The sequence below is a fragment of the Nicotiana tabacum genome, chromosome 18 (genome assembly GCF_000715075.1).
Source record: "Nicotiana tabacum cultivar K326 chromosome 18, ASM71507v2, whole genome shotgun sequence".
NCBI classification, from domain to species: domain Eukaryota; kingdom Viridiplantae; phylum Streptophyta; class Magnoliopsida; order Solanales; family Solanaceae; genus Nicotiana; species Nicotiana tabacum.
The window spans coordinates 110807725-110831058 of record NC_134097.1 but is presented as its reverse complement, the minus strand read 5'-3'; the positions used below and the strand labels follow the sequence as shown (position 1 = coordinate 110831058).

Here is a 23334-nt window from a genome sequence, read left to right as displayed (position 1 = left end):
CTGATACCATGTTAACAACAATAATGGAGGTGAAATCAGGCAGATTTAATCTAGGGTTTTAGAGTAAGAGAGAATGAGCTTTTGATATTATTCATGAACTGAAAGAATAAAAATATGATCTATCACTTTACAAATGAGAAGCCCAAACAATATGTATACCTGACCCGGCTTCCTCTCTAACCCAACTTGGTTAATATAATTACAAAGAAGGAAAAATGGGCTTAGCCCAATACAAATAATAATAATAATAAAAAAATGGGCCTAATACTAATGAGGAGTGGGTGGTATATTTCTAACAATCTTAATATTTAGAGATAATTCCAATGACCTCCCTCCACATTTAGTTTGGTAACATTAATCTTTCTTGTTGTTAACATATTAAGCTACTTTTTTTTTATTTTAATTATTCTAGCAGTTATTTTAACATATTTATATTAATAAAAAAGATTACTGTTCGCCTAATTTTCCCTTTTTTTTTAAAAAAAAAAGGAGCTCTTCTACTTAATTACTTTTAGAACAAATTATTGTGAAAAATCTTTTTTTTTTTTTTTTTTTTTTTTTGCGAAAATCACTTCAAAGAGTTATCCAATGATTAAAAAGAGAAAAGAATCAAAAATTAATGGCACGTGTAGAAAGTGAATGGCATGGAAGACCGAGCAAGTGTTATTTCCTCTCTGCAAAGCTGTTTTAGGGTGGGCTCAGTCATCTCCTCACCGCCAAAAAGGTATAGAAGAAAAAAAAGAAAAAAACTTAAGAAAAACAAAGAAGAAACCAACAAAAGGCAAGTCCAAATTCTTCGTTGCCCTCTTCAAACTTCTATCCTCTCCTTTCATTCTATTCTCGTCGAAATTTCACTCTTTTCATCACCTCTCAAATTCCACAAAGTTGTTCTAATCAAATCTTCCTTCTTTGCAGCTTTGATCTGCCCAATTAGTTGAAGTTTTTGAGGTAAAGTATGTGACTTTGATCGATTTGGGCAATTGGGTGTTTGAAATAGAGCTTATATTGCTAATTTGGGAACTGGGTATTTGCTCTCTTGGCCTTTTTCCTCTTTATTTTAAAGCTTCATGAGTGTTATAGTGTTGATATCTGATGTGGGGTTGTACTTGTTTAGGTGTACACTGGTTCTTGGTAAAAGGAGTAAGTTTTTGTGAAGAAGATTTGATTTTTTTTGTCTTCTTTTCTCTTCAGATTTTGTTAATATTGATTTTAGATTGTTGTGGAATATGGAGGATTTGGAATCTTTATACTGTAGTTTGTGTACTTCTACACTGGTTTTTGGTAAAAAGGATAACATTTTGTGAAAAAGATTTGATTTTTACATCTGGTTTCTTTCAGATGTTGTTAATACTGATTTGGATTGTTGTGTAGTGTGGAGGGTTTGGAATGTTTATACTGTAGTTTGTGTATCTCAATAGAAGTATTGGCGTTTATGCCGTAGTTTGTGTATCTCAATATAAGTATTGGCGTTTAACTGTAGTTTGTGTATCTCAATATAAGTATTGGAGTTTAAGCATGGATCCCCTTATTGTCCGAGCTGCTGTAGGAAGTGTACTGATCATTCTATTGTATCTCACTCACAATGAATTCATCATATATTTGAGCTTTTTCTTCTGTTGTTTCCCCCCTTCCTATGCTAACGACAATGGTTTCCAGTTGCCACGCCTAAGTAATGTGATATACTCTGCTGTTTGGACTTTTTATGTGTTTTATTAGCTTTGAACATGAATTTAGAGATCAGAAGTGTTCTTTAACTATTTATCGAAAAAAGGGGTTTGGGAGGGGGGTGGGTCATGTGGCTGTTTACTTTCTATTACTTTGTTCAATGATGAAGTGGAGTTTCAGTGAGGTTTTATGTTTTGGCAGATGGAGGAGGGCAAGATGTCCGAGAATCATTTGACTTCAGCGGCAGCATTTGTGGAGGGCGGTATTCAGGATGCTTGTGAAGATACTTGCAGCATATGCCTCGAAGCATTTTGTGAAAGTGATCCCTCAACAGTAGGTTTTGTTTCATACTGTCCCCTGTCACTGTGGAATGCACTGAGATGAACTTCATTCCAAATAATCTAATCCTTTTTATGTGTAGGTGACTGGTTGCAAGCATGAGTTTCATCTTCAATGTATTCTTGAATGGTATGATATATTTTGTACTGTTTGATTAATGCTTATGTTTGAACTACTTTGTTTTTAGTCGAATGCGGAATCACATTCTGTAGAAGATAATCAGATCTGGAGACGGGTAGCTGCCTTAGGTTTTTTTTCTTTCTAATCTAATTGCTGGAAAGCTAACGTTGCAGCTCTTTATTAGGACTTTACTGCAACATGTTTCTCTTTACATCCTAATTCAGTTAAATAGCGCAGTGACGAAGAGTACAAAGTTTGAATGGGTTGCCATGTTTGAGTATATCAGATGTACTAATAACAGTTTGGAGATAATGAAAAGCGGGTAAATGTATCATTTTAGTATATTTTCAAAGTAGCTATATAATAATCTGAAACAGTAGAGTTTGAAATTTTTTGTGCAAGTAACAGGGGCCCACTCCTCAGAGTTGGTTGATACTTGAATGTACATCGAACAAAATGGGATAGCGTATCAGTAGGTTGCTGAAGTCCTATGATCAGGAACTATACCAAAAACATGTGGAACTTGTAGGACATATTAAAAGACCCTTTTTTCTATCTACTTGCATTGTTGGTGTTAAGAGAGGGCTTGTTAGATAAATAGTCAAAATCTTCTTTGGCCTGTACACCACCACTTTTTATAAATTTAACATTGTCTCAATGTGTTATGCGTGAAATAAAATTCTTCAAGTTATTTATGAAAAGAGGATGTAGTATTCTAGGAGCAAGTAAAAATGTTATTGAGCTTTCAAAGTGTTGCATTCTTTAATTTTTATTTTTATTTAATTTGTTGATGTCGCCGGTGTCCGGGCCAGGTTGCTCGCACCTCGACTAATCCACCAAGCAGCCTGTCTAGTGCACAAACACATGTTGTCAAGGTAATCCTGCTCACCAAGCATAGAGTAGATGAGCTCATATCTAGTGTTGTAGTTGGGATTTGAATCTGGAATCTCCAGGTTGTTACACTCATATCTTAATACTAGGCCACCCCTAAGTTACTGCTTTATCGTAACTCTTGATGAGTTGAGGCGTGCCCAATTTTGCCAAGATTAGAGAGGACCAATGGACCCCGCAATTATTGAGCCTAACATCCTCATCCAACCACTAGTGAATAAAAGACTTGGCTGTCAACTATGCCTTGGTGAATTTTAGCTTAAAGTCCAAAAGAAAGGTTCATTAGTTTATAAAACTCGGATTGTGATGTTCTTTTTTGATAAAGTAAGTAAATTTATTAATGGGGGAATTTCCCCCTGCTAGTATACCAAAAAGTAGAGAACCTATAATAAAATATGACTTTCCACACAGGACACCCAATCTCCGATACAAATTAAGACTTCATGAGTGTACTTTGAAAAAAAAAAACTAGAAACCATAAGCTATTGCTCATATGTAAAAAATCTATATATAAACTGTGAAAGTGCTCCTATTCATGTCCTACTATAGGACCCATATTAGAGCTAGTATAGAAACGCATACCTTGCATCTTCTCTTCCTTCTCCATAGGTTCAGCTGTAGGCTTTTTTCGCTTTGTTCGGTATTGTTCGTGTTCGTTGTACTCCATGCCAGGTATCATCCATTGTGTTCTAAACCAATTCAACTCTACCCATCGCAACTGGGTGGCTACCTTGTAATGTAATAGCAGGTGGTTAACAGCTTCACGTGAGCAATTGCACATGAAATACCAGCTCATATAACTGCAGTATTTTCAACGTGGCTTTTTCAATACTGATTTTTTTCAAACTTGCTTTGTTTTTCTCTTTCAGCCCAGGGTCTATCAGAAACAACCTCTCTACCTCACACGAGGTAGGATTAAAGTCTGCGTACACACTACTTTCCCAGACCTCACTTGTGGGATTATACTGGATATGTTGTTGCATACCAGCTAATATAAGTAAACCTCTTCTTTCTCATGTTCGTGGCATAAGAATACACCTTAGGTTGCCAAAATTGCTTCCCTTGCTGCAACCTGCCACCCAAGCAAAGAAATACCAATTGGCGATCTAGATACCCGACCACTAAGTGTGGAAAGACCAATTCTTCCCTTGTGGGCAGCATATGATAGTAAGACTTAACCAAGAAGAATCATCTTTTCTTCCCCGCCTCTCCTCGTTCCATCCATGAGTCCTAACTATTTTAGTTAAACTGTCTTGTAAAGAATCACTAACAGGCTTTGGTATTTTGTCATCTTCTAATCTTGCAAATTCCTCCTAATTTCAAGATATAGAAAACTTCCCCTTCTTATGTTCCCTGTATTTGTTGTAATGTATCTCTCTGGATTGATAAATAATCTTAGGGAAGGTGAATGTTAAGGCATTATTTCCAAAACCACCAATTAGATCAAGAGCCCGTTTGGATTGGCTTGTTTTAAGTGCTTTTAAGACAAAATAGCTTTTAAGTCATTTTGTAGTGTTTGACTGTTTGTATAAAGTAAAAAAGTTCTTTTAAGCACTTCTTTTTAAGCTAAAATGACAAAAACAAGCCAAAAGCAAAAAGCTAGAATTCCTAACTTATGGCTTAAAAGCTATTTTAGCTTAAAGTCACTTAAAATAAGCCCATCCAAACGGGGCCTAATTCTTTTGTTACCCCTAATTTTGAATGCAATATTGCTGATGAAATTCTCCTGCTCCTTCATGATTCTCCTCCATAAGCTACATTCAAATGACAAAAGTGATAGTTCTAGTCTTTCACCCCTGTCCACAATTCTATACTTTAAGCTATCACCTTCCCCAATTAGGTCTTCTCCTCAGTTTCAAATCTTCACAATCATTTTTACAATGAGTCTTGTTGAACACTCTGAGATCCCCCTTATCAGAAACACTCTATGATCCTCTTACCCCAAGTCCTTACTTTTTTCGGGAAGTAACGATCTCCTGGTTGACTAGATGGTGCCTCTTGGTCCTATCTACTGCATTCTATAGAAAATTCCTCTAGAGTCTCAAGTTTTCCGGAATCATTAGTCGGTGCTTGCATCATTGGCATGTAGTATATGGGCCTACTGAATAATGTGCTCTTAATTGATATTTCCTTTCCTCCTCCTTGATCTCCTTCTCCTCTCCTTTTTTTTCTCGTCCCTCTAGCACCCTCACATCTTTCCCTCTCTCAATCTACCCAATTGTCGTTCATGATTTCCTTATCTTCACTTCTACCCTCCCAAAAAGCTCCTATTCGACACCCTTATGTTCCCTTTTAGCATTTTGAGCTTCTTGACTAGTGAAAATGAGGTCCTCTTGTGACTATAATAGCTCGACCAGTTCGACACTCTATCTTCAATGTTTGCCACTTTTAGTCATAGTTTCTCAAATCTGATATGGGTTTTTTTGTCTTTTCTTCTGCTTTCATCCAGCATGATGGATAAGTGGTCCACGATCAACTTTGGCAATGGAACTTGCAACAAATGGCCATTCCTTTATGTGGTCGACACCAAGTATTTGTAAAACCTTGACTTGTATGTTGGCTTCTCTTACCTTATTCATGTAAACTTAGCCCCTGTCAAACGAAGACCAATAAATGGTGTTATTAATGAATTCCGAGAACATTTTAATTGTTCATACATTATTCTGCATTCTACCGTTTCCTTTGAAAACCTAATTGTATCAAAGTCCAGTCACCAACACTTAGAGTGTCTCTCATACCACCAAAGTGGTCGATAACTCATTTCAAAGTCTGTCCTTAGAACCCTCCCTTGGCCTTACCAACCCAAACTTTCTCCCAAAATTCGACTCTAGCGTACTCACTTGATTTATGATGCAGGGCAACTAGCCCTTCTTTCCTTACTTCCACGACCTCTAACTTCCTCACGTCCAATAAGAGTAATATGTCTCCCGCACTCTAATTAGTCGGGTAGCGTCATGCTTAACCCACCTTCCTTCCTACAGACTTTTTGCCAATGTGTTCGCCATGGACTCCACTTCGTCTCCAAAAGCACACTAAAGCTCTCCTATTCCTCTCCCCCCAAACTATCCACATGAGAGCTAACGGGGCGAACTTCCACGCCTTTTGCTTTCTTCTTCTACGGAGACCGGCCTAGCTATATAGCGTTTCCTTTACAGTTCTTGGCATCATCCATTGAACACCAAAAAGGTTCAGGATCGCCCTTCACAAAGCCGAGGACACAAGGCAATGCAACAAAAGATGATCAACTTCTTCCCCTGAGCTTTTACACATATAGCACCAACTAGTGTAATTCCCCTCTTTCGCAGATTCTCAACAGTCAAAATCACTCCCCTCGCCGCTAGCCTTGCAAAAAAATACACCTTCGTGGGCACCTTAGGAATCCAGATCGAGGAGTATGGAAAAGAGGCCTCCTCTCTCACCAACATACTCTGGTAAAAGGACTTTACGGTGAACAGACCATCACCACGCAAACCCCATCTCCAAGAATCACAATTTGGCTGAGGCCTGTCTTGCCCATACAGAAGTGTCAATAAATCTTGGAGCTCCGCAATTTCCCAATCTTGCATGTTCCTTCTAAATGAGAGGTCCTATACTACTCCCCCTTCATGCTTCTTATGAATCTGTTGGACCATCAATTCCTTCTGGTTTGAGACTCTGAAGACGTGGGTGAAGGGGACCCTCAGAGTATCCTCTCCACACCACCTATGATTCCAAAAACTGATTCTCCTTCCATCTCCCACCCTATAAGAGATGTTGCCACTGAAGGATTCCCAATTTTTCATGATGCTCCTCCACATGCCACACCCGAAAGGTGTTGTGATTGCCTTGGTCCTCCAACCCTCTCTCGTGAAATCGTACTTTTCTACTATGACCTCCCTCCATAGAGCATGCTCTTCTACCCCGAATCTTCACAGCTATTTCCCCAACAAAGCTCTGTTGAATACCCTAAGATCTTTTACACCAAGTCCACCCCATTCTTTGGGGAAGTGACTGTCTGCCAATTCACTAGATGATACTTTCTAGTTCCATCCATTGCATCCCAAAGAAAATTCCTTTGAAGCCGCTCCAGTTTTTCTGTGATGCTCACATGAGCTTGCAATAGGGACAAGTAATAGGTGAGCATACTCGATAAAGTGCTTTTAATGAGCACTTCCTTTCCGCCTTTTAACAAGTACCGTTTCTGCCAGCCTGCTAATCTTTTTTCAACCCTTTCGATCACTGGATTCCAAACCGTAGTATCCTTATGCGAAGTGCCCAATGGGAGACCCAGGTAAGTAGTGGGAAGGGAGCCCACCTTACATCTGATAACATAAAACAAAGCATCAATGTTAGCAACTTCACCCACCGGGAAAATCTCACACTTGCCGAGGTTGATTTTGAGACCTGATACTATCTGAAACCATTGCAGGACCTGCTTCAGGTAGGTCAACTGATCCATATCGGCATCACATAAAACCAGGGTGTCATCCGCAAAAAGCAAATGAGAGACTCTTCGGGCACTAGGCATCTCCATTGGAGATGAGAATCCTCTCAAGAAGCCTCCGCCCGCTGCATGATCCATCATTTTACTCAAAGCATCCATCACTAGAATGAATAGCATGGGGATAGGGGGTCTCCTTGCCTGAGACCCCTGGAGCTGCCAAAAAAACCACACAGGCTACCATTAACCAGGATAGAGAATCTGACCGAGGAAATGCAGAACTTGATCTATCCCCTCCATCTTGCCCCAAACCTCATCCGCATCATAATGAAATCCAGGAACTCCCAATTGACATGGTCGAAAGCCTTCTCAAGGTCCAACTTGCATAGTAAGCCGGGATCTCTATTTTTCCTTTTGGAGTCTACAAGTTCATTTGCCACCAAAGCGGCATCCAGGATCTGCCTACCTTTCACAAACACATTTTGGGAGGACGAAACAAACACGTCAAGAACCTTCTTGAGTCTATTGGAAAGCACTTTATAAATAATCTTGTAAATGCTCCCCACGAGACTAATAGGCTTGTAGTCACTAATACAAGATGCACCTTCTTTCTTAGACACAATAGTAATAAAAGAAGCATTGATACTTCTCTCGAAAACACCATTCACATAGAAGTATTCAATGGCTTCCATCGACTCCCCCTTGATGGTGTCCCAACAGAACTGGAAGAAGGCCAAGGAGAAACCATCAGGGCCGGGGGCCTTATCACCAGCACAACTCGACACAGCCTCTTGCACCTCCTCCTCCTCGAAAACCCTTTCTAGCCACTTACTGTCTCCCTCCCCTATGTGGTTGAACTCTATTCCCCCCAAAGTCAGCCTTCAACTAACTTCCTCTTTGTATAAGTTCTCATAAAACCCCACTATCGCCCCTTTTACCTCCTCCTCTCCCTCAATCCTCACCCCATCCACAACTAAGGACTCTATGAAGTTTCTCCTTCGATTTGCAACCGTCACCCTTTGGAAAAATTTGGTATTCGAATCCCCTTCCTTTAACCATAACACCCTCGATTTTTTGCCGCCAACTAGTCTCCTGAGTTATTGCTAACTCGACTATTTCCCTCTTAACCTCCCCCAATTCATGCATAAACTCCCTTATTTTAACCTTTACCCTCCCAAAAACCTCCTTATTCCACCTAATAATATCTCCGTTGAGCAATTTGAATTTCTTTGAAAGACGGAATGAAGGTGTCCCTAATACCCCGTAGCTTGTCCACCATTCTTTCACCTTGTCACCAAATCCTGGCACCTTCAACCACATGTTCTCGAATCGGAAGGGAGCATGCACCCCCTCTCCCTCTGCATCCATCTAGCAAGATAGGCAAATGATCCGAAGTCAGTCTAGGTAAAGGAATCTTCAGCACGTTCTGCACCAGCTCCTCCTAGGAGGGCGATATCAGAAATCTATCAAGTCTAGACCTTGAGTTGGAATCCTCCGCCCTGGCCCAAGTAAACCTTTCCCCCGACAGAGGAAGATCAATGAGAAAGTGATCATTGATGAAGTCAGAAAACTCCTCCATGGCCCTCGAAATCATACTACACCCTAATCTCTCATACGGGAATCTAATAGTGTTAAAGTCTCCCCCAGAACCATGGAATGTCCCATTCCCCATCATATTGGCCAGTTCCTCCCAGAAAAACACCTTGGACCCTTCTCCTACCGGTTCGTACACTCCCCCAAATCCCCACTCCACCCCACTCACTCTATCTTTGACAAGAGCTGCTGAAGAAAAAACTCCCTTCTTAATACTCATACTCCCACCTTAATGATGACCCTTTTGTTTGAAATATTCATCTCCAAGATATGATCTTAACATCCATGGATCACTATTTTTCCTTTACCTCTATGTAACACTCCACTGACCGCTGGCGATTGAACTTGGAAGGGAGTTTGCTATGAAGCTTGTCTTAGGCGAATCTTGCTTCTGAATGAGATGGGAAAGTTAGGGGCCATATGAGGACAAGTTTAGGATTCAACTAGTGAGGCGTCTTTTGGGGTTAAAGCACAAAGGAGGCTAATCGTGAGGCCCAAAAGCCTTGAGGTGGCATAGAGGTTTTATGCCAAATCAAACAATACCTTGGTAGTTGTGCCTGAGACTGTGATAGGCGGTATCAGAGTCGGTACCTCCCTTATGGGGGTGGAGCAAACCGCAGCGAGGATGTTGAATCCCTTAATGGAGTGTAACAGCTCACGGATCGGTTGTTGAACTTCAAAGGAGGTTCGTTGTGAAGCTTGCCTTAAGCAAAATTCACATTAGAAGGGGAGGGGAAAGTTAGGGGTCATATAAGGGCGAGTTTAGGATTCAATAATTGAGGCGTCTTTTGGGTTGTTTTCTCAAGGGGACAAACCATGAGGCCTAAAAGCCTTCCAGCTGCCTAGAGGGGTGGAGTCAAAGTGGATATTATAGTTGGGCCTGGATGATGACACTCTATCTTCCTCCTTCATCCCACCCTCCCCTTACCTCCAGATCTCATCTCATACACCATTATTGTTCCCCTGTCCTTTTGTAACCACCCTCCTATCGCTCTCCACCTTTCTGCCAACCCATCTTAGCCCCTTTGCCTCTTGTTCAATTTCAATCAACAATTCAATTACCTTGTCGTCTTTCCCTAAGAAGAAAATACATAACAATTCCCCCACCCAATTGGACAATTTCCTCCTGCCTTCAAATATGGCAATGGTCGGGCATTCTCATCTATATCTGCTATTTTCTCGCCCTTTCAGATCATCGACTATTCTCCTTCTCCATTTCAACCCCTCCCCCTTCTGAGAGCAACTGTAAATTCCCCCGGGGACATCACACTCTTAGGTGTATATCTCCCACACCATCTACACAACTCTCTCCATGATTTCCAGAAATTTATTCGTTTCTGCCAGCACACTACCCCCACCCCCCTTTATATACCCACCCAATTTATCTCCGTTTAACTGCATTTGCATAAGTTTTTGTTGAGTTTGCAGCTACTAGAACCATCTCATCGACACAGGGATAATCTGGTGGAATGTTTCATATATCGCGCCGGTATTTAGTTAAAACTACAACATGCTTTTGTTGACGTGCTGCATAATGACATTTTTCTAGAGGATATATGATACCAGAGTCTTTTCCATGGTTTATCATGATTTCACCTCTCCTTAGTTTCATAACATCTTGCTTTAGAAAAGGAGACCTAGAAAGAAGGCGAGACAGTTTTTCAACCAAGTTATTTCCTCACCGTTTCAGTCCTAAAATAACATCTTGCTTTAGAAAAGGAGACCTAGAAAGAAGGAGAGAGTTTTCCAACCATGCTATTTCCTCACCGTTTCCATCCTAAACAATGAGGTGATTTCAAGGTGAGTGAAGGTCGGTACATTAGAGTATTTGGATGTAGATGAAAGTTGTATTGTTGCTAGTATGTGCTAACTTTTGGGGTAAGACACTAGTATAGATGCATGGGCTCTTATATGGGTACGAAGGCCTTTACTCCTTATTATACTAGTTTGCAGTCCAACAAAGAAAGTAATATCACGCTCTGTAATAATATCTATGAATGAAGCAGATTGGAAGTTTTAGCTCTCAAATCAACCCTTGTTATCTCCAAATCTGTTAAATCACCTAATCATATCCATAATAATCTCCAACAGAGTTTTTTCTTATAATGAGGAAAAGAGTTTCTTAATATTGATCAAGAGTACAGAGGAGGAGGAAAGCAGGCCCTGAATTGCTAAAATAGAAGATATGAAATATAAGAAACCTCTAAATAGGAAGAGCTTACCACTTCATAAGTCAGTTAAAGCTACTCCAGAAAATAAACCTTTTACCTTATAGAGAAGTGTGTCCACTCAAACCTGTCAAAAAACGGGGGAAAGAAGTGTACCAACTGTCGACGATAATGATGACTGTGTCCTTCTCTGTATTCATGCAACTTTAAGGTGGTGCTTTTGATGGGTATAGCACGTGCAGATCTTGTTTAATTTGCCTACCAGCTTTCTTTTTGTATTCATATGCATATGCTCCTATTAATGTGTTCCTAGAGGACATTTTCAATGGCAGTCACGAATATACATCTGTTTCTATCAAACAATTGAAATTATAGACTATACTACAAGTAGAAAGTTAAAAGCACGACACTTTATGTTTCTCAGGTGTCAGAGAAGTTCTCAATGCCCCATGTGTTGGCAGGCCCTCTCCTTAAAAGATCCCAACAGGTTGCTTATATGTTACATCTCTCGCTCATTTATCTCTTGTATAGTCTTGTTTCCGAAGAAGTGACCATTGTTCTTGTATTTGCAGCCAAGAATTGCTGGATGCAGTTGAGCACGAGAGAAATATCAGGATGAATCCTCCTCGAAATACCACTATCTTTCACCATCCAACTTTGGGAGATTTTGAATTACAGCATGTTAGCATTCTCCTCTGTCCATGACTTCAACTTCATGGTGGTGTTTACCATCAGTTGGAGACAGAAGATATCATTTCTTTTCTTCTTATTCCTTTTTATTATAATTCATATTTTTAATTTTTACAGTTACCAGTGAGTGCAACTGATTCAGAACTAGAAGAACGTATTATTCAGCACCTAGCTGCTGCTGCTGCTATGGGAAGGGCCCGCCACCTTGCCAGGAGGGACGGTCAGAGGGGGAGGTCTTCAGCTCAAGGTCGTCCACAGTTTCTGGTATTCTCCACTCACCCAAATTCACCGCCTGCTGGCCCCGCTTCCTCTCCAACTCTGATGACTGGTGGTGAATCCGCTTCTCCCGCATCGGTTTCTGCTTCAAGTTCTCCAATTGTTCCAGTTGGAGAAGGTGCTACACAGATATTTACTACGCCTCATGTTCAAGCCGATCAGGTTTCTGCATCTGGATCAGGATCAAGTGCTGTTATTAATCATCTTGGAACTTCTTCAAACAATAGGTGATTAGGATTCTCAAGTTTGGCTTTACAACTGCATTGTATTTTATTTTTATATTTGGTTCCCAGCGTAGTAAATTATTTGTATTCAATGAGTTGTGTTTTTTTTGCCTATTCTGAATTGCTCGTCTTGTAGAAGGTCTCCTTCACAGTCTTCACCGAATAATCAAGAGAGAGCTGGACCGTCAGATCTTCAATCTCTTTCAGAATCAATTAAATCTCGATTTGCTGCAATGTCGCTGAGGTAGTAAGATACATTATATATAGTTCTGTATGAATCCTTTGATATCTCCTTTACCAGTGTGGACCCTAGTCTTGTTTGTTTGATTGTTTCCTCTGCAATTATTAAGGTATAAAGAGTCTATAACTAAGAGCACAAGAGGTTGGAAGGAGAGATTTTTCTCCCGCAACAGTTCAACATCAGACCATGGTGCTGAAGCTCGGCATGAGGTTAGTACTGGGACTGCTGTCATACCACATGTGGTGGAACATTCGGAAACTACAGAGGGTAGCAGAAATGATTCTCCCGAATCAAACAGATCTGAAGGCAGTTTACCAGCTCAGCATGCTGACCAGCGGATATCAGAGACGGGTCGTGATTGTTCTTTGACCGAGGGTAATGGGCAATCCTTATGTGCTGCTAGTTCTGGTTCAAACTAAGTTTGGATGAAGCATTCTTAAGAAGCCATGGTAAAGGTAAGTTTTGTCTTAGTTCCTTATGTCTTATTTATCCCATACTTCTGTTTAGAAATGAGACACAGAGAAAAATTCATATTCCGAAATTTACGTATATTTTCTTAGTGTTATAAGTAATAATATTCTCCTTATCGGGACTATGTGTAGAATGTGCATGTGAGATATTGTCTGCCATTTAAGATCAACAATAACTGGCATAAAGTAGTTTAGTAGTGCTCCAAAACCAACAAAACATCCGTCCTTCCCATGATTGATGACTGATGAGTGGCTCCGAGGCTCTTACATATATGATTTACTCTTGGGAGTCTGAACGTGATGTTACTTCAATGTCTTGGATATATGTAGTAGATTCTTATTGCAAAAAGTAATATGACAACATTGTTTCATGGGAATGGAGTCATTCCATTAATACTATCATGGAGAGCTAGAGCGACTGATTCGGGATAAAGATACAATGTTTCATAGCTTACAATCTTTAACATTTTTAAAGTTGTGCCACATTGAGATTATAATGGCTCTAGATGGATTATTGAATTTCTACGTATTTGCTATAAAAACAATACAAATTGCACATTGAGCCTTCTACGCATAAGGGGCGTGGACTAAAGGCAATGGTTCTCCATACTTTTTGTGTTCTTGTATTTGTTAATCTCTCATAGTTGAAGTTATTTTCCTACTCCAATTTCTCCTTCTTTTTAAAAAGAAGATATTTTGTATTCTTTACTTATTAAAAAAAAAAGATATTTTGTATGCTTTATGTATATTATAGATCCATTTCCTGCAAGTTGTTTCTAGGTAATCATTCAACTCTGCAAGTTGTCTCTAGTGGCTGATATTGATTTGTCACTACCAGTTTTTTTAATTTCTATGTAAACACTAGATGATTTACATATTGATTATATAGCTTCACAGAAGAAATTGTCTTTGAAATGTGTTATAAGCGGCAGAGGTATTAAGCACCTTGACTAAATTAAATCGGGATATATTGCTATTTATAGTCAAAGATTCTTAATATAGCCTAGTTGCGTACAACATAGAAATTCCAGAACAAGATAAATATTGATGAGAGAAACTTAGGTCCTAATTTTCTGCTGTAGTATGTCTGTTATCATTCATAAGCTTAAACTATATCGATAATTTGTTCCTCCTTGGACACAGCATTTAATGGTTTAATTAGTAAAGAATGTTAGAGTTTAGTGATCTGTTATAAATGTCAAACCTTTTCCAAAGATCTGGTAGCACAATGCTAGTTGCACGAGGTTTTTGTTTTGTTATTTATCAGGGAAAATTTTTTAGGTTTCTGTTTTTCTTGTGACATAGCAATATGCAACAGTATAGAATTGAATTGACCATGTTGTTTCTTATATAATCCTTTACTTTGGGTTTAGAAAGGAGAAAGTGAGAGAGACTCTACTTGTAGTGATTAGACTTTGGATTGTGCACGAATGATATGTTAGAGCTTCTGATATAACTCTGTTTGTCCTCATGTTGTGTTATGCTTTGCTAATTGTCCACTGATACAATCTTGAATATATGTTTATATACATTTAACAAGTTATGTATGGGGTCCTTATGATACATATTTAACACACATACTATCTGCGTTAGTGGGGGCTTGGAGGAGTAGTGGGGACACAAGTGTTATGGGGACCACGACTGCGCAGTGCATTAGGGAAGCCGCGAGAGAGGTATTAGGGGTCTCAAAGGGTTACTCTGGTGGTCACAAGGGAGACTGGTGGTGGAATGGAGAGGTGCAAGGAAAAGTGAAAACCAAGAAAGCAGTGTATCTGAAGCTAGTGGAAAGTGTAGACGAGGAGGAGAAGAGGGCGAATAGGGAGCGCGAATAGGGAGCATTATAAGTTGGCTAAGAAAGAGGCAAAGCTAGCAGTTACGGCGGCCAAGACTGCAGCTTTTAGTCGTTTGTTCGAGGAACTCGAGGGCCGAGGTGGGGATAAGAGGTTGTTCAGGTTAGCCAAGGCGCGAGAAGGAAGGCGCGTGACTTGGACTAAGTGAAGTGCATCAAGGCCGAAAAAGGTAGAGTTTTGTTGGATGAGGGCTTATCCGTCGGAGATGGCAGACCTACTTCCATAGTCTCTTGAACGAGGAGGGGACATGAGCATTGTACTGGGTTATTTGGAACACTCCGGGAGTCGCTGTGACTTTGGGTATTGTAGGCAGATTAGAGTTGATGAAGTTGAGGGGGTTATGTGTAAGATGAGCAGAGGCAAATTGACCCGGCCGGATGAAATCCTAGTGGAGTTTTGGAAGAGTGCGGGCAAGGCAGGCTTGGAGTGGCTCACTAGGTTATTTAATGTCATTTTTAGAACGAAGAAGATGCGAGTGGAGGTGGAGCACGATGGTTCCTGTATACAAGAACAAGGGTGATATCCAAAATTGCATTAACTATCGGGGTATCAAGCTGCTCAGCCATACTATGAAAGTCTGGAAGAGAGTGGTAGAGCTAAAGGTGAGAAAGAGTGTGTCTATTTCGAGAACCAGTTTGGGTTTATGCCGGGGCGTTCGACTACAGAAGCCATCCACCTTGTTAAGAGATTGATGGAGCAATATAGGGAGAGAAAGAAGGACTTGCATATGGTGTTCATCGACTTAGAAAAGGTGTACGATAAAGTTCTGAGGGAGGTTTTGTGGCGATGTTTGGAGGCTAGAGGTGTACTTGTTGCTTACGTTAGGTTGATTAAGGACATGTATGATGGAGTAAAGACCCGAGTGAGGACGGTGGATGGGGTCTCAGACTATTTTCCGGTTATGATGGGGGTTGCATCAGGGGTCGACACTCAACCCTTTTCTTGTTTGCTCTGGTGATGGATGTACTGACGCGCCACATCCAAGGGGAGGTGCCGTGGTGTATGCTATTTGCAGATGATATTGTTTTGATCGACGAGACGCGAGACGGTGTGAACGCGCAGTTAGAGGTATGGAGGCAGACCCTGGAATCTAAAGGTTTCAAGTTGAGCAGGACCAAAATAGAATACTTGGAGTGTAAGTTTGGTGGCGAGACTCAAGGAGGGAAAGGGGAGGTGAGGCTGGACTCGCAGGTCTTCCCTAGGAGAGGGAGTTTTAAGTACCTTGGGTCTATTATTCAGGGGATGAGGAGATTGATGAAGATGCCACACATCGTATTGGGGCGTGATGGATAAAATGAAGACTCGCTTCCGGTGTTTTATGTGATAAGAAGGTGCCATCGAAACTTAAGGATAAGTCCTACAGAGTGGTGATCAGACCAACGATATTGTATGGTGCTGAGTATTGGCTAGTCAAGATCGCTCATGTTCAGAAGATGAAGGTAGCAGAGATGAGGATGTTGAGATGTGTGGGCACACCAGGTTAGATAAGATTAGAAATGAGGTTATTCGCAACAAGGTGGGTGTGGCCCCTATTGAGGGCAATATGCGGGAAGCGCGGCCTAGGTGGTTTGGTCATTTGGGAGGAGGAGCACAGACGTCCTGGTGAGGAGGTGTGAGAGGTTGACATTGGAGGGCCTACGAAGAGGTAGAGGTAAGCCTAAGAAGAGGTGGCGAGAGGTAATTAGGCAACGCATGGCGCAGCTTCAGCTGACCAAGGACATGACCCTTGATAGGAAGGTATGGAGGTCGAGGATTATGGTAGTAGAGTAGGTAGTCTAGAGTGTTCATAACAGTAGTATTGACGCACAGTCTCGCTTTCTGTTGGTAGTAGGTTTTTATGACTAACCGTTGTTTTCCTTAATTGTTGATTACCTTACTGTCTTGTTGTTTTTATTCTGCTTTTATATGGTTTTTTGGTACTGTCGCTTCTTGTCTATATTTTCATTATTTTGTTACTTCTGCTTTCCTGAGCCGAGGGTCTATTGGAAACAACCTCTCTATCCTCACAAGGTAGGGGTAAGGTCTACGTACACACTATACTCCCCAGACCCCACGGTGTGGGATAATATTGAGTATGTTGTTGTTGTTACTATCTATGTGTATGTATCTTGTCTACTGGTACAACATTTTTTGATAGGTCGACTATTCATTGATTCGCCAGTTAGCTTTTGAAAGATGTGTTTCGAAAAATAGGCTGCTTTTAAAGTCGGAATAAATTGTACTATATTAATACAGAGCAGATGGCTGTTTGTTGGCACTTTGTCAGGATTGACTAAGTGATTTTAGCTTGCTTTTGATAGCCTGCTAGTTCTATCATAAGTTGATAGAAAGGCGAAAACAATGATTTTAGGTAATTTCCAGGTCAGAGTTTCAAAACTCGGTTATTTGATGATTACGTAGAATCTCTACAAGGCTTCTCATGAAAGGATATGCTGCCATAAACTAATAGTCATTGAGAACAGCAGCACTCTTCCACCTTAGGATATTAGGTACTTATGCCGAAAAACCTAGTTCGTAAGGTCTAGAAGGTATAAACATGAAGCTTTTGGGCCTTGGTTTGTTATAGACATCCTCCAAAGAAATACACCAGAATTCCCATATATCAGTTGGCAAGTGTTGCCAGAGCTCTTCCTAAATATCTTTTATCTGTCCATGTCGTTCTTAATTATAATAAGAAATTCATTGAGCAATTGTTTGTTAACCTGTATATCAGTTTGATCTTTACTAAAGATTTTGTGCTTGCAGATGGATAACCCTTGTCAACATCAGCACTGCTGTGATAGTTTGCATCGCATTGCCTCTATGGAAAAGATCATCAGAAACTGTAGTTTGCTGCAAAAGAATAAGAGGGATGGACATCTTTATTTGGATCAGACGGGTGTATATGATTATATATATATGTAAATTGGTCTAAATTTGAAAATTATTTACAAATGTCTTCTCTCTTTCATGTTAGGTTAGCTACTATGTAACATTTTTTTTTTTCTGTTGGCAGAATCAGTTAGACATTTTGTTGAGTCTATTTTAACATCGAGTAGCTTTTGCACATTGTTGCCATGTGACCAGGAGGTCATGAGTTTGAGCTGTGGAAACAGCCTCTTGCAGAAATGCAGGGTAAGGCTGCGTACAATAGACCCTTGTGGTCCGACCCTTCTCCGGACCCCGCACATAGCGGGAGCTTAGTGCTCTGGGCTGCCCTAGCTTTTGCACATTCATACTGCATGGGAATCGACGTTTAGCTTGTTAGTTTGAAAATCATATTATCATCTTGGTGCCTTGCTTGAATGGTTTTTTGCTGTGTGATTCCCGATTACATTTTAGATGTTTTTCAGTTGTTGGCGAGTTCATAATACATCATCTATAGTTAAACTAGAGCGAGGGAGGTTTTTTTTTTTTGGGCATGCTTTTGTGAGTTCAATTCATGTTTGCTCATTTTGTTCCTTCGTGTTGTTACTGATGGCATATGGGAGTGGCACCCTCCATTTCTCTTATTCACTGGTTGGTCAATTGACAGGTTTAGCATATTTCCTCAAATGAGTGTTGGTCATCTGATAACATTGCAACTGGGTAGGCAATATGGTTATCCATGTAATTGACATTTGTGCAAGGCTACATATAGTTGGTGGAAATTTTACCTTAGTAAGTGTTTGTTCTTTCTTTCCTTTCCTTTTTTCCGTAGGTAGTAATCAACGTGAAAACTTGCCATTTTGAATGTCACTTCAAATACCCATCTTTCCTCATCAGTCTTTGAAATGTTTAGAGATTTTGTCAATAAACTTCACTTTAATGACGTCAAGCTTTTACTTTCATTATGCATAAAAACGTTTAGCTATTTTTCACCAATATTAAGGACAAACAAAGACCGCAACATTACAAAAAAGCATTACACAGCGTTGTTCAGTCACGGTTGAAATCCAAACATGCATACAAAAATATAGAATTAACAAAGCTATGACTTACTAATTTCATAACGCAAGATATACTCCAGCAATTTTTTTACCAATGTAGAAATTTGGTTGAGAAAGAAGCAGGTCCACATACTCTTCTCTTCTTCAGTAGTTATATTCTGCCACCAACAACATTGAGTCCTGAAAACTTGGCAGCAGTACTTGTACAAGTCGCAGAAATATTTACAGACATCAAACGCAGATATAAATCTAAATGACACTACTCAAACTTCTTTATCAGGGAGAGATCATTCAGCATTTTCTCGATTGCCTCCTCATCAAGCATGCGACCTCTATTCTGCAACCAATGAAGGAAGTTCATCAGCCCAAGTCTACTGAGATAATACAAGTATTGAACAAACGATACCAGCTTATAAACACACAATCAAAGGAAAAGAACTGTACTGTACTGGACTGAACTCCAGGAAGTTACATATGAACTATTTAAAACGAGACATCTGCATGGCAGGTACTGCAGACTCTAGAGGATATTTAACAGAGACCAATAATGTACTCCAATAACGGATCTGATCCAATGCAGCAACATTTCACTTCCACCAGACCCATGGTGGATAATATTCCCTTTTTGGGGGGCTTGGGGTGGGGGAAGAGATTTTATGAAGATTCATGGATAATACATAATATCCCCCTGTACTTGACCCGTCTTTTCAGATGTACACTTAAACTTTGCAAGGTACCTTCACTACCATGTAATAAGAATTGAAACTTGAAGTAGAGTCAACTTTAACATCTCAAAAGAAATGCTCAAAAAATTAGAGAATACTTGGTTCATTTGGTTGATAAGTTTTAACCAAAGTCGATATGTACTCTTGTTTTGAGTCGTTCGTTATATCACAGAGTCAATTTATAAAGTTGTAATCTGACAACTTGACGAAAATTCAAAGCATTTCTCAAGGGACTCAGTGAAGTTAGAAACTCGAGTAAATTTTATACACAATACTCTCCTCGCCAATGGATCAAATGTAAAGCACAAAGATAAGAAAACATAGGGTTTAATGTGTAAACAATTTAAGGAGAGAAGACCAGCAAGAATACACAGTTGACTGAAGGAAATCCATATGTCTTGTTTCTGCAATTGACCATGAATACCAACAATATTGAGGGCAAATTAGGTACCTTTATAGATGGGACCATGGCAATAGCTTCCTCAACAGTTTCTGGACAAAGATTCCCCAGGACACACAGCTGCCAATGTACAACATTTAATAATTGCAGCTCCCATAAAGGTATAATAATAAAGAACGAAAGATGTATAAATAAAATGTAGACAAATGCTAACCTCGAATTCAGCAAGTTGATATCTGCTAAGGATTCTAAAAGCAAGTTAAGATCCACATTTTATAAGAAAGTTGTGTCCATTGTTTTTAAAACGAAAAGCACAAAAGAGCGACAGGGTTCATGAAACCTTGAAACGAAAAGCGAGCAGTGAAGCACAAAATTTAAAAATACCAAAAAATATATTAATTTTTTTGTACTATAATAATCAAATTGTAATTAAGATAATTAATCTCAGCATTCAATAAACAATAATGACACTATGAATCCAATTCCTCAAAGTTGAGATCTAAAGAACCAGCCATTTTTTGTTATCTATGAAGCGATAACCCCTCGCTTCACATCGCTTTAATAACAGTGGTGGTATTTGAAAATCCCAATGATATCCTTTTACCAGGGAATGATACCCTGGCATTTCAAAATGTCAAACCATAAAAAGCTCCGCATGAAAGGATTTGATAGAAAAATCTGATTTCTTAGGGTCGAGGATCTATAGAAATGGTCTCCTTGGCTTGACCAGTCCAAGTATATTCAAGTTTTATGTGCTTCCTTGCCTTAATTCTTCTTTCCTTTACTCTCTCTTACTTTTGATAAATTCAAGAACGTCACTTTTTGTTATATATTCTTCATATGCACCCACTGAAAATATGTTAATCTACATCTCCTGGTATAATTAGAGAGAGAGTATGATGCATATACTTCTTAGTCACTAATTATTTTCCCAAACTTTTCATATACTAAAACACTCATATCATTTGACACCAGAAAGTGTGCTATATACACGTAGTGTCTGCAGCATATGTAAAAGGAAACACATATAATTTCTTTGTATATTATTTGGAGGATACTCTCGAACTTGTCTAACGGCATCAGGATTCTTGTACCGGCTGAAACGCTTCACATACTGCAGTGACTTCTCAAACACTCTGAAAGACAAATAATTTTAGCGAGTACACTTCAAAACCAAGCACCCATTACAAACACAACCAAAACATTTGAAGGTCAAAAAAAGGATATAGCTGACTTTCAAAGAGAAGAAAAATGAACATAGCACACCACAGCAATCAGCATGAAATAGGTTTTCTAAAATAGGAGAAAAAATACTTCCTTTTTTGTAAATCTGTGTTCATACATATATTTATCCTAAAAATGTATATATTTACATAAGAAAAACTTGGGCAAGCTGTAAAAGGGGCTCTCTTGAAAAAAAGAAGTGAGAAAAAAACAAATGCTAGTAGATCTTCCCTTTTTTGTTTGTCTGCGATGTTTTACCTATTTCTCATAGTTGCCAACTTATTCCACCATTTCCTCAAATTCAGACTATTAGGACAGCCAGCCCAGATTAAACGAACAACTCTTTTAACTATGTAACATGAGAAAAACGTCAACTGAACAATGTTTTACCATTTAAAAGTTCTTTAACAGCTGCAATTTCTAAAAAAAAAATCAAAACTAAAAAGATGATGGAACTTATAGAATAGAGCAAAAGATCCAAAACAAAGTATTATTCAGTGGGCAAGCTCAAAGATCCACGAGAAAAGGGAAATGATATGTTGAGTTCAGATTCTTACTGTGAAACTTGATTGCTCGGATCATCAGACATCTGCTGAATCTGCTCATACTTGTGTTCAAGAATCAAAGAAACTTCGGAGTTCATTAGACACTTGGCCTTCAAAAACTCTGAAACCAAAGTAACCATAAAACATTAAGCTCCACCTACTTATAGCATATAAGCATCAACAGGACAAGAAGGAAAGAACCTATCACTTCAAATAAACACCAGCTAACCCAAATACCAGAGACAACAAACTGGGGAGTGACTAGTAATTTTCAATTTTTGTTTTGTAAAATAAAGAATACCCATAAATCATTTACTTCCCTTCAATTTTGGCAGTGAACAAGACCTTACACACGGCACACACGCACAAAAAATATCTGTGTGTATCTATATATTTTGAACAGTGTGTGTGTGTGTACACATGGAGTTTGTGTGCTCACACACACATACCCTTTTGCAACTAGAGGCGAAGCCTAGGTTTGAAGTTTGGGGGTTCTAAACTTGCGATTGAACCCATAGCTCGTCTTAGTTACTGGGTTCGCAATTAAATATTTACCGATATTTAATGGACTTCCTCATACGAATACAGGGTCTACACAAAAGCTACTAGGTTCCTCCGAACCCGTAGCGGATACTCTAGCTCCGCGCGACCAAGTAAAACCTAAAAGGGGAGAGGGGAATTCTTTTTATTTTCCTAAAATTTGGATTGCATTAACAAAATAGTTCCATGGTTTGGCAACTATCTTCATGTCACTTCTCCAAATCAACACTTCTGCAAACTCCATCAAACTCCATTAGATAGCAAAAGCATAACATTTTTTTCCACTTCCTTGCACTAAAATTAAACAATTTAAAGACAAAATCAGTCTAATTTTCTCATCAAATTCAGTTATTTAGGAATCTACTGGCCCAAGGATTACAAAGTAACAAATAAAATTCGAGGGTTTGGGAAAAAGTAAAGAAAGTCAAAAGGTTGAACAGAAAAGGAAATTTAATAAGAATTACCGTCGCCAATTTTGAGTTCGGCTGCATTTTCTTCTTCTTCCAAAGACATGTTGAGAGTACGACGACACAATTACACAAAAACCTCGCAGCAAATGTGAAACCCTTTAAAGGCAAGAGCCAGAGGTTTTAGGGAAAAAGAGTTTTTGAATATTGTGTTAAATAGAGCTGGCATAGTGAATCGAATTTTTTTGGTATTACTGTACCATATATATAATGCTGTATTTTGGCCCGGGCCCGGGCCTTAGTGGGCCTAACGGGCCGGGCCTCGTGGTCCCGGGCTTCGTGGTCCTGGGCTCTGGCGGTCCCGGTCTTCGTGGGCTCAATGGGTGGAACCGGCCCGTGACGGGCCTAAGCCCACATGGTCCTGTGCTTAACGGGCCGGGCTCGTGGGCTTCGCGGGCCTAGCGGGCTTTTTTTTTTAAGACAATTTCTTGTAGTATCATGGCTATATTAAAAATATATATGTAGTATATATGTATATCTAATTATTAAAGTGCTTGACGAAAAAGAAAATAACAAAATAATAGTAAAACACTAAATTGTCATGCATAATATATTTTCTTGTAGTATATTATATTGTA

General features: G+C 39.5%; 2 protein-coding genes across 8 annotated transcripts; one reads left to right on the top strand and one right to left on the bottom strand.

Annotated features, from left to right (window-relative positions):
* Positions 1 to 657: 657 nt before the first annotated feature.
* LOC107809506 (E3 ubiquitin-protein ligase RHF2A) lies at positions 658 to 17955 on the top strand. 7 transcript variants are annotated; one of them, XM_075237159.1, is made up of 10 exons: positions 658 to 781; positions 916 to 948; positions 1867 to 1998; positions 2087 to 2133; positions 11621 to 11683; positions 11769 to 11877; positions 12004 to 12389; positions 12526 to 12630; positions 12737 to 13082; positions 17693 to 17955. In XM_075237159.1, the coding sequence occupies exons 3-9, from the start codon at positions 1867 to 1869 to the stop codon at positions 13044 to 13046; spliced, it is 1152 nt and encodes a 383-aa protein (XP_075093260.1). In that variant the 5' UTR covers positions 658 to 781; positions 916 to 948; the 3' UTR covers positions 13047 to 13082; positions 17693 to 17955. The 7 variants fall into 7 exon arrangements, with proteins under 7 accessions (XP_075093260.1, XP_075093257.1, XP_075093258.1 ...); XM_075237156.1 differs by having other exon boundaries at positions 12523 to 12630; XM_075237157.1 differs by having other exon boundaries at positions 659 to 781; positions 916 to 1024; positions 12523 to 12630.
* Positions 17956 to 18792: 837 nt separating this feature from the next.
* Positions 18793 to 22937, bottom strand: LOC107816106 (DNA-directed RNA polymerase II subunit 4). The gene is made up of 6 exons (XM_016641792.1): positions 22754 to 22937; positions 21762 to 21870; positions 21039 to 21116; positions 20195 to 20228; positions 20032 to 20100; positions 18793 to 19192 (listed from the first exon to the last, which is right to left on the bottom strand). Exons 1-6 carry the CDS (start codon positions 22800 to 22802, stop codon positions 19115 to 19117), a joined length of 417 nt encoding a protein of 138 aa, XP_016497278.1. The 5' UTR covers positions 22803 to 22937; the 3' UTR covers positions 18793 to 19114.
* Between the last annotated feature and the right edge of the window lie 397 nt (positions 22938 to 23334).

What these genes read in the sequence shown, in the direction of transcription:
- LOC107809506 (XM_075237154.1), top strand. Translation starts at nt 1,855, where the DNA reads ATGTTTTGGCAGATGGAGGAGGGCAAGATGTCCGAGAATCATTTGACT. An exon ending in CTTCAATGTATTCTTGAATG is followed by an intron (nt 2,134 to 11,620) that starts GTATGATATATT and finishes TATGTTTCTCAG; the next exon opens with GTGTCAGAGAAGTTCTCAAT. An exon ending in TTTGCTGCAATGTCGCTGAG is followed by an intron (nt 12,631 to 12,736) that starts GTAGTAAGATAC and finishes GCAATTATTAAG; the next exon opens with GTATAAAGAGTCTATAACTA.
- LOC107816106 (XM_016641792.1), bottom strand. Translation starts at nt 22,802, where the DNA reads ATGTCTTTGGAAGAAGAAGAAAATGCAGCCGAACTCAAAATTGGCGAC. An exon ending in CGAACTCAAAATTGGCGACG is followed by an intron (nt 21,871 to 22,753) that starts GTAATTCTTATT and finishes CTTTGGTTTCAG; the next exon opens with AGTTTTTGAAGGCCAAGTGT. An exon ending in CCGAGCAATCAAGTTTCACA is followed by an intron (nt 21,117 to 21,761) that starts GTAAGAATCTGA and finishes TTTGTCTTTCAG; the next exon opens with AGTGTTTGAGAAGTCACTGC.